Source organism: Amia ocellicauda, chromosome 9 (assembly GCF_036373705.1).
Source record: "Amia ocellicauda isolate fAmiCal2 chromosome 9, fAmiCal2.hap1, whole genome shotgun sequence".
NCBI lineage: Eukaryota > Metazoa > Chordata > Actinopteri > Amiiformes > Amiidae > Amia > Amia ocellicauda.
This window is the reverse complement of record NC_089858.1, coordinates 42,551,908-42,568,560: the sequence shown is the minus strand read 5'-3', so window position 1 is coordinate 42,568,560 and position 16,653 is coordinate 42,551,908. Positions and strand designations below refer to the sequence as shown.

At 40.4% G+C, this 16,653-nt stretch overlaps 1 protein-coding gene across 2 annotated transcripts; it reads right to left on the bottom strand.

The window, feature by feature from the left end:
- Window positions 1-11,166: 11,166 nt before the first annotated feature.
- Window positions 11,167-15,996, bottom strand: LOC136759491 (uncharacterized). 2 transcript variants are annotated; one of them, XM_066714540.1, is made up of 8 exons: window positions 15,860-15,996; window positions 15,366-15,674; window positions 14,515-14,823; window positions 13,644-13,952; window positions 13,088-13,393; window positions 12,650-12,745; window positions 12,108-12,237; window positions 11,167-11,617 (listed from the first exon to the last, which is right to left on the bottom strand). In XM_066714540.1, the coding sequence occupies exons 1-7, from the start codon at window positions 15,912-15,914 to the stop codon at window positions 12,140-12,142; spliced, it is 1,482 nt and encodes a 493-aa protein (XP_066570637.1). In that variant the 5' UTR covers window positions 15,915-15,996; the 3' UTR covers window positions 11,167-11,617; window positions 12,108-12,139. The 2 variants fall into 2 exon arrangements, with proteins under 2 accessions (XP_066570637.1, XP_066570636.1); XM_066714539.1 differs by having other exon boundaries at window positions 11,167-12,237.
- Between the last annotated feature and the right edge of the window lie 657 nt (window positions 15,997-16,653).

Below are 16,653 nucleotides of genomic sequence, written 5' to 3'. Positions count from 1 at the left end.
TTACTTAATAAAACATTTTTTTTTATTTTACCCAAACACATACCTATACATACCTCTGTATGTGTATATATATATATATATATATATATATATATATATATATATATATATATATATATAATAATCCATTAGGTGAGTGTATATATATATATATATATATATATATATATATATATATATATATATATATACACTCACCTAATGGATTATTAGGAACACCATACTAATACTGTGTTTGACCCCCTTTCGCCTTCAGAACTGCCTTAATTCTACGTGGCATTGATTCAACAAGGTGCTGAAAGCATTCTTTAGAAATGCTGGCCCATATTGATAGGATAGCATCTTGCAGTTGATGGAGATTTGTGGGATGCACATCCAGGGCACGAAGCTCCCGTTCCACCAAAGATGCTCTATTGGGTTGAGATCTGGTGACTGTGGGGGCCAGTTTAGTACAGTGAACTCATTGTCATGTTCAAGAAACCAATTTGAAATGATTCGACCTTTGTGACATGGTGCATTATCCTGCCGGAAGTAGCCATCAGAGGATGGGTACATGGTGGTCATAAAGGGATGGACATGGTCAGAAACAATGCTCAGGTAGGCCGTGGCATTTAAACGATGCCCAATTGGCACTAATGGGCCTAAAGTGTGCCAAGAAAACATCCCCCACACCATTACACCACCACCACCAGCCTGCACAGTGGTAACAAGGCATGATGGATCCATGTTCTCATTCTGTTTACTCCAAATTCTGACTCTACCATCTGAGTGTCTCAACAGAAATCGAGACTCATCAGACCAGGCAACATTTTTCCAGTTTTCAACTGTCCAATTTTGGTGAGCTTGTGCAAATTGTAGCCTCTTTTTCCTATTTGTAGTGGAGATGAGTGGTACCCGGTGGGGTCTTCTGCTGTTGTAGCCCATCCGCCTCAAGGTTGTACGTGTTGTGGCTTCACAAATGCTTTGCTGCATACCTCGGTTGTAACGAGTGGTTATTTCAGTCAAAGTTGCTCTTCTATCAGCTTGAATCAGTCGGCCCATTCTCCTCTGACCTCTAGCATCAACAAGGCATTTTCGCCCACAGGACTGCCGCATACTGGATGTTTTTCCCTTTTCACACCATTCTTTGTAAACCCTAGAAATGGTTGTGCGTGAAAATCCCAGTAACTGAGCAGATTGTGAAATACTCAGACCGGCCTGTCTGGCACCAACAACCATGCCACGCTCAAAATTGCTTAAATCACCTTTCTTTCCCATTCAGACATTCAGTTTGGAGTTCAGGAGATTGTCTTGACCAGGACCACACCCCTAAATGCATTGAAGCAACTGCCATGTGATTGGTTGGTTAGATAATTGCATTAATGAGAAATTGAACAGGTGTTCCTAATAATCTTTTAGGTGAGTATATATATATATATATATATATATATATATATATATATATATATATATATATATATATGTGTGTATGTATATGTATATGAAATGGCAAGGAACAGGGTGGGCAGAATAATAGTTTGTGATTTGTTGAAGGACAATGTAGCATATTCAGTTTAACAACAACCAAAGAACACTGTGGTTGCTGGCATGACAGCAAAGAGCAAATCAATGGCGCTCACATTCAGTTGGCAAGCAAAATGGAAAATAAGCAGAAGCAAAAATCGGACAGTTCTACTAATAAGACAAAAATACACTTTTCACTGGCCACATTTAGCTGCACCTCCGCTAGGGGTCAGCAGCACCTCTTAAAACTATTAAAATGTTTAAAACAGAGGCTAATTTTTATGTGATCAATCGCATGAAGAATCTATATTTTAATTATATTTGTAATTCCTCGTTATTGCTATAACTATGTTAATCCAAATATAGACGCTTTACCGACTGCAGAAATACAAACCCTACAACCTTACAAAACTTAACGATTAATACAATAATCCATTCATTACAGTGTCAAAGGTGTTTTTTTGTTTTTTTTAATTAAAGCTGATGCCCCGCGATGTTATTGATGTGACTTATTTTGCACATTGATAAAGCTGCAGGTATACGGAGAAAACATACAAACACTGAATTTGTGGAAAAACTGTTCCAATTATGGATATGGAGTGAATTCACTGTCAAAATTAGCGAGCACAGAAATACAACTTGTACGTTCAAAACTACACTTACGGTTTTTATTTTACGCTTACAATTCAATTCTGCGCTCGTTCAATATAGTTTACATATTTGCAGTTTCGTTTAAACATTTGCAGTTCTGTCTGCGCTCGTTCAATCTCGTTTTCACATTTGCAGTTCTCGCTGCGCGCTCACGCTTCTCTTTACACGCTCGCAGTTCTTTTTGACTGTTTTCACACCTACTCAAAAAACAACGCGTAGAGCAGGCATCCTAGATGATCATCGCACTATCGATCTCCATTATCAACACACATGGCTGACCACACCGCAGCAGAGGGACAGTCTAAACAAACTTAACGTGGTTTAATGTGCTTTAAGCATAACCATTACTTTGCAGAGTTTGTACGTTTAAAGTTAGGCACGTCCTACTATGAATAAAGGATGGATATGTTTTTACTAACATAGACAATATGATTATGACCTTACTCTGTATATAATAATTCACTTAGGTGAATATCACTTAGAAAACGCTTAACGTGACTTACTGTACTAAAACATAGCCATTTACATCCCATCTATAAATGACAAGACTGACACTTTCCAAACTTCTGTGCTCGCTAATTTTGACAGTGAATTCACTCCATAATATGGAACGAGCGCAGTATTGAATTGTAATCTTAAAATAAAAACCGTAAGTGTAGTTTTGAACGTACAAGTTGTATTTCTGTGCTCGATAATTTTGACAGTGAATTCACTCCATACAGCTGTACCTCACTGCAGTTGATTAGAAACGCTGCCGGGCATAATTTAGGTGCACAGATACAGCACGGCCATGCTGAGGTGCAGCTGAACGTGGCCAGTGGAAACGGGGTAAAAAATACCATAGCAGACAGGGTCAATTGCAAAGAACTCGTAGAGTTAGTACGGAGCTCTGTACGAAGTGCGTACTAGCTAGTACGGTACTATCTCGGGATCATCCCCAGCTGCTTACCAAAGTTAGTACCCATTGCAACGAAAAAAAGAGGTGGAGCAAAGTTGGAGACCAGCAGATCCCCAGCTTTAGTACCGTACTAAGGGTTAAGGTTTGTAGCGTCAGCCTATTTATTATGGGGGGGGGGGGGAAATCTATTTACACCCACCCTGGGTAACGTAATCGCTGCCACTACCTTTAGTATACAGGAGAGGTCCGCAAAGGTGAGCAATACACAGTACAGTCGATGAGGAGTAATCAGGGAGACATAAGTAAATAAAAACGGCCTTTATTAATCACACATAAATAGCCACTTACTTTAAAATCCCTTCTACCCTTTTACTTCCCTGCCTATACACCTCTACAAACTTTGGATGGAGGTCAAAATAACTGGACCTCAGAGAGGTCCTCTAAAATTAAGATAAATGAAAACAAACCAACTCCAAAACCAAATCACTTTAAAGATAAACCATTACCAAAATACCAAATGGAATACACACATCCAAACCAACCTCCACAATAATAAACCCTACAAACTACCCTCCCAAGAGGCCAGTAACTCAAACCCCCACCCCAAATGAGATTAGCAATTAATACTCAGGTAAAAACAATACAAGTAAAGGCCATACAAACAATTGCAACAAACAGTCTGGGGAACGGGTAAGGTTAAAAAGAATGTCCACTCACACAGCTCATTAATTAGTCAAATTGCGCTTTGCCCAGTTCTTTTAACTCCACTCCTGTCTTTGGTTGGCAGACGTCGATCCCTATGGAACGCCGTTTGTGCCAAAAGTGTTCACCCGTCAATTTGGTAGTTCGCTCAGAAATTCATTTGGAAATTAATCAATTTGGCCATACAGTAGTAATAGACAAATAGACAAACAGACCAACTTCCATGCAAACTTTCAGACGGCCCGATGAACTTCCAGACGAACAGACAAACTTCCAGATGAACAGACCAAGTGTCAATCATGCTCTGTGCCAAACCCACTTCAGTCCTTCTAGCCAATCGGAGCAGACTCGCCTATTTTAACCAATACAAATCCAGGCTCACACAAAACGGCTTCAGACAATAATATTGCAGTTTACTAGAAAGGGCGTTTCTATCTCTAACATATATATATTTTTTTACTTGATTAGAAAATCTGCGCTATGAATCAAGTCGTCTATCAGAAACCCGCCCGGCTGTAAAATCGCACCTGCAGTCTTTACTCCGTGAGATAGAAGGCCAAGCATCAGTGGATTATATTTATTATTTATAGACTGGATCCTTGATCGCAGGGTCTGCGCCAGCCTCTTCTCAATGGGGGGCTGAGTCTTGACATTATATTGGGCGGGCTTCTCTTTACACCTTGTTGGCACACATATGTATTTATTTATTTAACTGTACGCACTACATGTGTTCATACAGAAAGATTTTGGTTTTAAACTTTACCCATTGCAAATCATTGCAATATTACTTTAAGTCGGATAATGTACTGCATTTCTTTTAAATATGTGTACACGAAAATAAATTAAACAATACATACTAAAGCCAAATAAACACACTATAAACACCTTGCCCTAGCCAATCGAACACGTATATCCATTAAAATACAATTAAACATCATAAAAATACATACAATACGATGGTCTTAAATTGTTTTTAATTCTGCTAGTCCCTTTACTACCTCTTCCTCATTTATCCTGATCTCTCTTAGAGTTTGACTGGACTGATTGTTAACCTGTGGCATGTTATCTGTTTTTTTTTTGTAAACAATACTTGATACTTGAATTTTTGCCCATTATCTGTTTCACTTCCTTCTTCATTGACCCCTTGCTGTTTTGAAAGTATTGAAAAAGCCCTTTGCATTATTTTATTTTATTCAAATATTTGTATTCATTTTTTCCATATACATCCCAAAACAAATAATAATAATAATAATATTTTTTTAAAATAAAAAATAATACACACAACAACAGAGAGCACATATGTCACAGGCGTTAATTAGTTAATTATTGTATTTGTTTCTTTCACTTTTATATTGTTGTGTGCACTTTAAATTGATTATGTTTATTTTCATTTATGAAGTATGTTCTTTTACTTTCTTATTTTTGTTGTATTATTTTCTGTGTTTAATTGGGTTATTGGGTTTTTAATTGTTTTATTGTTTCTAAGGCCCAGCACATGCCACCAGATACATTCTCACCTGGACCTACCTGCATAATCTCTCCCAATCACCTTCACCTGTACCCTGGTTCTCTGCTTTGGACATATAAACTGAGAGGGATCGGTCAGTGAGGGGAGGACACAGTGGTTCACAGACAGAATGGCTTGCTAGGTAGTGAACAGCGGGACGCGGAAATCAAGCCGGTGCTGGAGAGGGGAGCAGAGGAGACTTTTGCAGGACTGATGAACTCTTTATCTTCCAGTTTATTAGAAATAGTACAACGGAGACTCTGAATCCGGAGACGGCGATGAGATATATTAAGGACTTGGCAGCAGAGCAGTGACGACGAGAGCTTCGAGCAGCGAAGTCCATGGGTTTTTGTTGACTGTATGTGTAACAGAGTGGTAATTAGTGAGAGTACGAGTGAAGCGGCTTGGAGCACGGAAATTAAGAGCCATACGCATTAGTACTGTTGAACTCGGCTTTATTTGGAACTGGGTGCATCCCCTCTCCCTTGGTATTCGCCACGTTTAGCTATATCTAGAGAAAAGAGAATATTATTGTCGATCATATTGCAGAGTCGTGGCAAGGAATGGCCTGTGAGCATTAATTGTTCTCCTTCCTTGAGGTCTTCCATTTCCAGTCTGCGGCTGTCCGTCTGGCCAGCGGGGTGCTGTCAGGCTGCGAGAATGAGAAGTTGGAACCGACTTGCCTGTGTGATTGTAGTGTTGATCATATCTGCGAGAGGAAGAATTATTAGTGTCTTTTGTACAGAAGATATAATTATAAGAAATGGTAGTTTTATAGGATTTTATTGGTTTCCTTTTTCTAATTTTTGGTTTTGTTTGGATAGGGTTTTTAGCGTTTTATTGCCCCTACTAATTAAAGGCGGTTTTAGTTAGGTTGTACATGGTTACTTTTTATATAATTCTGTACATTTTATCCAGGACAGTCTTCGTGCCCTATCTAGAACTTGTTAAATATATTTTACCTGCCTGTGTGAGTGTCTTGGGGTTCTGTCGCGCCTGCCGGGGAGAGTATTGGAGTGGGTAGACGAGCTCCTCCCTCGTATAACAAAGGAGGTGGCGTGGTCGGGTAGCGTAGTCGCCCCTAAGCACCCACTAGGGTGTGACGCATGCATAAAACAATGATCAATGACCAAGTGATTTATTAGAGCAGCACTTGATGCAGCACTTAAGGTAAATACAAAATAACTATACACTCCATGATCAATCCCACGAATATTAATAATACGAAATCGCAACAATTACTCGTACAGAGCCACAGGAGTGGTTGGGACAGAAAACACATTTAGTCCTCTGAGAGGTACTGGAGTTGTTCAACATAGGACAAGAAAGGGCGCCATGTAGTATAGAATGTTTTAGTTGCCCCACTCAAAGTAAATTAAATTCTCTAATTTCTAACTGCATAACATCCCTAATCCTATGTATGAGGGAGGGGTAGATTGTTTCCAATTGAGTCAAATAAGGTGTCTAACAATGTGGTAAATGCCAAACTATCCAATTGGAGTCTGTTAAAAGGGGTGTTTTAAGACACTACTCCAAAAAGTGCTAACAGTGGGGATGGGTCAATGGGTAATTAAAATATTTTAGAGAGTCAAAAATATTGTTCTAAAAGGGACAAGTTTGAGGTAGCTCTACATCAAGGTCATGCTCACTGTTTTTAATGGAGAGAGAAGGATGTCGCATGAAGAAATAATAGCATATATTCTAGATCTAGCACCTTTGGGTTCACCTTATACATTTAATATGGAATCAACAGCAGATTTAGGAGGCATGCATGGAAATTGTGTCGTTCTGGTCTGGACAAAACTCCAAACCTGTAAGTATCGAAGACAAATATTTTGGGGAATGCCACATTTTTGACAGCTGTGTAAAAAAAAAAAAAAAAAAAAAGCAAAATAATTACTAATGTATAACTGATTCATAGACTTAAGCCAGTGGAACAAAGGCACTGGTCTTAAGCGTCCATGCCATGACATGCTGTGCCGGATGTGTCCGTCCTCAGCAGGGTTGCCAGGTCCAAGAAAAAATTCCAGCCCAATGACAACTCAAAACCCACCCAAAAGGAATGAAAAGTAGCCCAATTGTTTCCTGTCCAATCAGAGACAACTGCTGGATTCACATAAAAAGCCTTAAAATAAATGTTTACCATTGCTATTGTTTAAAATCCTATTTTGATGGTTTCAGCTAAGCTAAAATGTAGTAGGCCCTAATTAAATGTAGTAATTTGATAATTTGTTCAGTTTGTCTAATTTGCCAATACATGTTTCAGAAAATCAATCTGATTTAAATTTTACAATCTTTGCATGATAAATTCTTTTAAAATCTGATAAATATGAATAACACTGTCATGTGTTCAACTGACATTGCCATCCATAAATTTGGATTTCTCTAAGCCAGAGGTTTTGACTTCTCTTACCTTTCTACAATTTTTACATCACATTGTTTTTTTTTTTTTTTACACAACCCTTATACAGTCAAGGAAAAACAAGAACATGTTCTCTTTTAATATTCTTATCCTCGTCAAGACCATTACAAATACTTGTAGCTACAGTATATGTGACTTGTACTTACTTTTTTCTCTTCTCTTCTCTCCATACTTGCTGTTGTTGTCAAAACACAAGTGACAATATGAAATTAACCTACACGTGAAAACTCAATTAACAAAAACTAGCTATTACCAAGGTTATTAACAATATGCTTACTGGATGAACTTGAACACTTGTCCTTTGTTTTTGTTCTTTTTTTGTCTTCTCTTTTTTTCAGAACATTTTCTTGTTACATTTTATGATGCCTAACTGTGCCGCCTCCTTTCAATTACAGCTTTGAACAGAACTATCTACAATTAGAGCTGTGCATTTCGTTCTGTGTAAACTGATCCCTTTCTTGGAAATGTCTTCCACAACGCTTCCTAAATGATCAACAGTTAAGGTGCTTGAGTGGCAGGCAGCATGAGCAGCCAGCTGTAACTCTGCCTCCTTTAGTGTAACATTTAGTTCTTCGAGAAAAAAAAAAAAAAACTGCCTGTGTCAAATAAAGTTCTGGCATTTGAGAAAGGAGGTGGTTTTTTTTTTTTCACATTTGCAGAATGCTCTTTTATCATCATTTGGAACACTTTGAATCCATTCCATCAATCCTTTTTCTGTCTCCCATTCTTTGCGATATTTCGTTCCGTATTTGCGTATTTGACCCATTTACCTGTCATTTTATAATGCTGCTTGACTGTTCATCCGCAGACCAACCAACACTTCACACTGTCACTGACTACTTCCACGGTACCGCTGCCTTTCACAGCTGCAGCGGTCCTGGGTTGCCAGATATTCATTCCGGGGATCAATACCCATAAAGAAACCATCCAATTTTCGTTTTTCTTTGTTCACAAGCAAACATTTTTGCGGCCGCGGCACATTATGAAAGTAGCCCAAAAAAACGCAACCCGCGGCTCTTGTATTTTTTCCCGGGACTGCATTTTCAAAATAGCCCAATTGTGCGGGAAAACCGTAACCCTGGCAGCACTGGTCCTTAGACGCGTCCCAGAGCTTTTTTTTTTTTGGCAAAAACAGGCCGCTGTGAAATCCGTCCCTCTGATGGAGGAGCAGCGACTGTGGGTTTGGTTTGTGTTTCGTTTTAAAACCGGAGACGGGAAACACTACGAGCGACACAGCCTGACGTGGAGAGGACTTTTTTGTGCGTTTTATTCTTTGTGCTACAGATTTGTAACTGCAAACGATACTACTTGCCGTATGTTTTATAATTCACTTATCAGACGTCCTTAACCAGGGCAAGTTACAGTTGAAACAAAATACACACGTTTAACGATTAATTATCCAGCTACAATATAGCAGGTTTAATTTAACTAAAGTGTGCACGTCTCAGTCATGGCGTTTATGGACGCATTTATTAAACCAGTCCTTATGTTTTAGAGGGAAACCCAGATCTGCTGTATTTATTTAATCATTAATTTATCTTGTAAATGGGCACACGTTAACTGAATCGTGTTCGCCTTCATTCTGTCTCTGCGGATTGTCCTGCACACCATTCACACAGCCTGAAACACCGGCCAGCTGATCATAAAATATTAATAACATCGGCTGCTACGATCCGATTATTATCCTTCAGTTTTTTAACTAGTCACGGCACTGCACCGGTCCTGTGAAATGCAAGTGTTTAATGCACTCGGATTTTAACTGTAAGCAGTAAAACATTTCATTGTTTCTGTACGTGGATTTCACTCCATCTTCATGATCGCACACGGCACTTGAGATTATATCTTCCGACACAATGTATCCCTCTTCCCGCTTCCCTGTACAAGTCAAACGCACACCTCCGCTGCTGATAGCGAATCATGTCCTCAGTGGGCGGGACGGACGCTTACGGACACGTCTTGAGTGAGCAAGTTATGGAAGGCTCCATCACCCAGAGAAAAAAGGTGGTTACCATATAATGGCGCACGCATGAGACTTTAGACCAAAAGACCGTATGAACTAAATCCAAATCCTAAGGCATTGTCTAACAAGAGGGTTGGTGTTGAGCTTAGTAAAAGAAAGTGGGAGGGAAGAGCACAACAGAGCTGATTAAACTGTTTTACAGGAGGTGGCTTCCATGAGAATCCAAGATGGATTGAATATCAATGGGACATAGGGTTAATAAAACGCCATGGTTCGCATATTGCATATTTCTCAAGGAAATACTTAATAAGAGAAGCACATTTGGAAGGCACTACAGTTTTTGAAGAAGAGCGATCCAAAGAAGAAGATAAAGTGCAATTTAAAGTCTCCACCCAAAATGAGGTAATGCGAATTCAAATTAGATAAAGCTAAAACGTTTGAATTAAACTGAATGTCATCCCAGTTATGGGCATACACATGGGCCGGGCTAAAACCAGTGGTGTATTAAACAGGGTGCCTGTTACAATGATATAATATAAGAGAATATGAAAACTGTTGTAATCAAATAGTCCTTTTCAAAATAGTTTAAAGCTCTTTTGGTCTTATCTTCTCCTGACTCTCTCCCTTTCATTTTTTACCATCTATTTCTTCTCTCTCCCCCTCTCTGTCACATCACACACACACACACACACAGAAGAAGAGATTGTGCAGCTTTAATAAAAGTAGTGTAACACTTTTGAGCGTTGGTGGGTTCAGAGTAGGCACAGACTCCGGGCTACGGACCAAACAGCTCTTTATTAAAGTGTTTGCTCCAGGTCTCCCAGTTTGTTAGTGTGTGTGTCAGAAACTGCACGCAAAGCTGCAATCGAAGTCTGTGTGTCCTTCCGTAGAGCAGCAACCTCTCCCCTTAGAAAAATAAACTGTGTCAATCCGTGCATCAATAGTGGCACATATTTATGAATTAAGCTAAACACTTTTAGTGTGGAGTAAGGATATGGCCTCAAGCACAGTGACGTTGGTCTGCAATTGAGTAGCAGCGGCCAGTAGTACAGAGTGGTGCGGTCTCTCAGACGGTCTCTCATTCCTCTTGTACTGGGCATTTTAATAACTTAGACTTCGAGCGAGCCACTGAAATGTGTTTTTCAAAGTAAAGGAATAATAATTAAAAAAACATTCTAACCCCTAAATTATAAAAGCATTTGCGCAAGCTTACTCGCTCATTGCTCAAGAGTGCCCCCCCTCCTTGCATTAGTTTTAGCTCCAAGAGCTATGTCCATAAAGACCAATGACCCATAAATCTAAAGCCCTCTTCCCAGGATTTCAACCACGTGTTGGACATTCTAATCTCTGCCTGTCTCCCTGGCCATGCACGTGGTACCGGAAGTATTTCAGAGAAATCTACCATGGAGGTTCTGCTCTTTAGTTTTTTTCCTAACTCTTTAAATTTGTCTTGTAGAACCTCTGCCCTACCTTTTCCTACCAAATCTCGTTCCTGCAGGAGAACAAACAGAAAGAGACAGCAGTTGAAATATAAATGTATTTATTTCTTTATTAGCAAATGCCCTTATCCAGGATGACTTAGTTAACACAAGCATTACAAAAGCACAGTGATACAAATCAGTACAAAATTCAATTGAAGTAGTATAATCCATACAAAGTACAATTTAAGTGACAAAAAATGTATATAAAAACTACAAAGCATACATCCAACTTCAAAGAGGTAACAAGTGCAGACATGATGCAGTGAAGTCCTGCATATGTGCTAAAGGGAGGGGGAATAGGAGATATCACAGTAAACAACAGGAGTTCTACAAAAGGAATACGTAACCAGGAGCATAAGGAAGCATAGTTATATAAAGTAAAAAAAAAAAAGTCTGAACAGCTCCGGAGAATAAACTGCTACAATCTTCTATCCTGACCTCATTGGAAATGCTGTTCCACCACTTAGGGGCATGGGTTGAAAAGGAGTGGGCTCTGGAGGATGGGAAGCAGACCGGGGGCAAAGGTAAGGAGCAATGGAGTACCATGTGCAAATCAGTGCATAGAGAATTGGTGGGTAGTAGTTGTGGGCAGGCCAGTCAGGACGGAGTTGCAGTAATGCACGCAGAAAATAACACAGGTCTGGGCGAGGAGCTGAGTTGAGTTGTTGTTGAGGAAGTGGCCGATTCAGTGTATGTTGCTCAGGAGGAATTGGCAACTATGTGTCAGCATGGAGATGTGCTGAGAGTAAGATAGAGCAGTTTCAAGGATGACTCCTAAATTCTTAGTGGAAGAAGAGGGGGAGATTATGGTAGATTCCAAGGGGATTGAGAGATGGAGAGATCGGTAGAAGGTGAGGAGGAGGGGTTATTTAATTACTGTACAGAAACCTAATAACAGACAAACAACTATATTAATGTATTGGCTGTATTCAATAAATGCAGAGTTAGGGGCCAAGTGGCTACACACAGACAGGGACAGGTACCTCTCCTGCTGCTCTTTCAGTTCCACTGTGACCTAAACCACAGGCAGCACTGCCAGCACACTGATCACAGAGAATACATACAGTGCCCTCCAGTGGACTGGGGTCGCACTGCAACCTGCAGTGATTAACCCTGAGAGAGAGAGAGAGAGAGAGAGTGTTAATAAATTGTATTGTTTTGGTTTTGTTTTTATTGTATGGTTTTATTTGTTTATTGATTTATCTGGTGCATTTTAAGTTAATTTCAATGCATTCGACCTTTTTTGTTGTTTTGGCAATTTGCCTTGTAAACGCATCTTTTCTGAATGATTTATTGCACAAGTATTATGAGTTCTTGTATTTTTTGGTTTAATTTAAATCACGTTAAGATTTTAAAAAGTTTTAAGTGATTTTAGAATTGTTTTTTAATTATTTAATAAGTATTTAAATTTTGTATGTTTTTAATTTTGAAATGTAAAATACTTCTCCAATAAAAACAGTTAATAAAATGTAGTACATACACACTGACACTGACTGACAACAATACTCTCTTCCTCTGAACCTACCTTCAGATTTGTATTTAACAAACCCCTGTGATACTCTGGCTTCAACAGGGCCCACTCTTCTCACTATGTCTTTCACCTGCTGGACTTCATGCTGGGCTGAGAGAGAGAGAAAAAGAGAGGCTTCAATCCCTCTAGTGGCCTATGTGTCCTGTAGTACTGCCACTGTCTCCTAAAGTCACTATAAATTAAAGAAGCTTTGTCTGTAATCTCCCCTCCTGCAGTGTAAATGTACGGTAGAGTCAGTGTGTGGTGGTAAATTTGCTTGCTAGGGCACCAGGTAGATGTGCATAAGCCTGCCACTTAATAATAAAAAGTTTGGGGGATAAACAAAAATAAAATAAAATAATGCACAGATTGGTACATTAGAGTATGCACACACACACACACACCAACAAAAATGACTCTCACAGAGACATTCAGCACAACACTGACACTTACCATACACAGACAGGTGGAAGGTGGTGAGAGAATATCCTGCTACATTTAGTACTGTGTATTCCCCAGAGTCTTGTGTTTGGAGCTCTGTGATGTAGAATAAGCCAGTCTCACTGTCCCAGCGCACTCTCCCTCTGAACCTCTCTGAATACACAGTGACACTCCCTCCACTGGACACCCTTGCAATAGTGCTTCTGCTTTCTGTGTGTTTAATAAGCCCTATGGATACTCTGGTTTCAAAAGTGGCCGTGCCTCCCACAATGCCTTTCACCTCTTGGATGTCAGTCTGGCTGGCAGATGACTGAGTCGCTGAAACAGAGAGATGGCAGTACATTATCATTTCACTTATAGAGACTCTACTTTTTGTGACACACTAACACTATACTGTAATGACACACTGTAACACATACTTTGCTGTACTGTATTATCCCTCTATCTCTCTGATTCACACACACACCAATACTCTTGCACAAAGATTTAGACATTCCCACACAGAGGCACAGCTGAGTACAGAACAGTACACACATCAACTCACACAGACCACAGCAATGACACTTACTGTACACAGCCAGGTGAAAGGTTGTGATTGAGCCACTTCCGGTTGTATTGTGAACTGTGTAATACCCCGTGTCTTGTGTATTGAGCTCTGTGATGTAGAAGAAGCCAGTCTCACTGTCCCAGCGCACTCTTCCCCTGAATCTCTCTGGATAGACAGTGAGGCTCCCCCCACTGGACACCCTTGCAATAGTGCTTCTGCTTTCTGTGTGTTTAAAAAGCCCTGCTAATACTCTGGCTTCAAAAGTGGCTTCACCTCCCACGATGCCTTCCACCTGTTGGATGTCACTCTGGGTGGCAGATGACTGAGTTGCTGAAACAGAGAGGGGAGGGGTGGGGGGGATACAGTACAGTACAGACACAATCACTGATGGGAGATGGCAGTACCTTATCACTGCACTAAGAGAGACTCTACATTTTTGACACACTTTAACATATACACACTTTACTGTACTTACACACTGTAACACATACTGTGCTGTACTGACACACTTTGACATACACACATTACATTGTACTGACACACTTTAACACACACTTTAACACACTCTACTGAACTGACACGCTCTACTACACAGTGTATTGTACTATACTGACACTAACACACACTGATTCTATTTAGAACATGTGACTCACCCAGCAGAACATAAAATAGTGTTGTGTCATCAGTCTGTCAGTGTGTCTGTACTGCACTGTATTAACCCTCTATATGTCTCTCTGTCTCTCTGATTCACAGATTTGCACAGATACTCTCACACAGAGATTTAGACAGTACAGCACACAACAGACATTCCCACACAGAGAGGCACAGCTGAGTACAGAACAGTACACTCATCAACTCTCACAGACACACAGACCACAGCAATGACACTTACTGTACACAGCCAGGTGAAAGGTTGTGATTGAGCCACTTCCGGTTGTATTGTGAACTGTGTAATACCCCGTGTCTTGTGTATTGAGCTCTGTGATGTAGAAGAAGCCAGTCTCACTGTCCCAGCGCACTCTTCCCCTGAATCTCTCTGGATAGACAGTGAGGCTCCCCCCACTGGACACCCTTGCAATAGTGCTTCTGCTTTCTGTGTGTTTAAAAAGTCCTGCCAATACTCTGGCTTCAAAAGTGGCTTTGCCTCCCACAATGCCTTCCACCTGTTGGATGTTAGTCTGCGTGGCAGCTGACTGAGTCGCTGAAACAGAGAGGGGAGGGGTGGGGGGGATACAGTATAGTGCAGACACAATCACTGATGGGAGATGGCAGTACATTATCACTGCACTAAGAGAGACTCTACATTTTTGACACACTTTAACATACACACACTTTACTGTACTTACACACTGTAACACATACTGTGCCGTACTGACACACTTTGACATACACACATTACATTGTACTGACACACTTTAACACACTGTACTGAACTGACATGCTCTACTACACAGTGTATTGTACTATACTGACACTAACACACACTGATTCTATTTAGAACATGTGACTCACCCAGCAGAACATAAAATAGTGTTGTGTCATCAGTCTGTCCGTGTGTCTGTACTGCACTGTATTAACCCTCTATATGTCTCTCTGATTCACAGATTTGCACAGATACTCTCACACAGAGATTTAGACAGTACAGCACACAACAGACATTCCCACACAGAGAGGCACAGCTGAGTACAGAACAGTACACACATCAACTCTCACAGACACACAGACCACAGCAATGACACTTACTGTACACAGCCAGGTGAAAGGTTGTGATTGAGCCACTTCCGGTTGTATTGTGAACTGTGTAATACCCCGTGTCTTGTGTATTGAGCTCTGTGATGTAGAAGAAGCCAGTCTCACTGTCCCAGCGCACTCTTCCCCTGAATCTCTCTGGATAGACAGTGAGGCTCCCCCCACTGGACACCCTTGCAATAGTGCTTCTGCTTTCTGTGTGTTTAAAAAGTCCTGCCAATACTCTGGCTTCAAAAGTGGCTTTGCCTCCCACAATGCCTTCCACCTGTTGGATGTTAGTCTGCGTGGCAGCTGACTGAGTCCCTGAGAGAGAGAGAGAGAGGCAGAGAGGCACTGAGGCACTATCCACATTGTAACACATACACTCTACTGTAGCATTCCGAAATTTTGTAACACTACTGTACTGTAGTGACAGCCTGTAACAAATATGGTACTGTATTGACACACTGTAATACACACAAACTGATTCTATTTAGAATGTGACTCACCTAGCAGGAATGATATTAACACACAGAGACACTGCATTTCTTTCGCACTGTCCATTGTAGTGACTAACTGTCTGACTTCGTGACCTTGTGTGCTACACTGACTGATGCCTGTCCACTCTACTCATATATAGACTGTGTGTCCCTCTCAAGTACTCTGACTGAGTGACTTCCCTTTATTTAACTTAGTCAGTCAGTCTGTCTCCACCCTCCCTGCTCAGTATAGCCTGATAGGATCTCAGTGTGTATTTCTCTCTGTGTGTTCAGTAGTAGTATATGCAGTTCCGTCCAGATTTATGGATACCCCTGAATAAACAGGAGTCACACACATGGAAATACAGTTCATTGATAAAAATGGACATCATAACTAGTTCCATCATCTTCATCAAATTTTCACCCAAGCTGTTCACATCGCTGAATAATTGTCCAGCCACTCCAAATTGAGCTGCTGACTATATACAGTGGGGGAAAAAAGTACTTGATCCCCTGCTGATTTTGTATGTTTGCCCACTGACAAAGAAATGATCAGTCTATAATTTTAATGGTAGGTGTATTTTAACAGTGAGAGACAGAATAACAACAACAAAATCCAGAAAAATGCATTTCAAAAAAGTTATACATTGATTTGCATGTTAATGAGGGAAATAAGTATTTGACCCCTTTGACTTAGTACTTTGTGGCAAAACCCTTGTTGGCAATCACAGAGGTCAGACGTTTCTTGTGTGCAAACCTGGTGGCCAACTACATCTCAGGAGGGATTTTGTCCCACTCCTCTTTGCAGATCCTCTCCAAGTCAT

Coding starts and splice junctions, on each gene's coding strand:
- LOC136759491 (XM_066714539.1), bottom strand. CDS start 15,914: ATGGACAGTGCGAAAGAAATGCAGTGTCTCTGTGTGTTAATATCATTC. Junction 14,824..15,365: donor CTTTCACCTGGCTGTGTACA/GTAAGTGTCATT, acceptor TCTCTGTTTCAG/CGACTCAGTCAGCTGCCACG. Junction 13,953..14,514: donor CTTTCACCTGGCTGTGTACA/GTAAGTGTCATT, acceptor TCTCTGTTTCAG/CAACTCAGTCATCTGCCACC.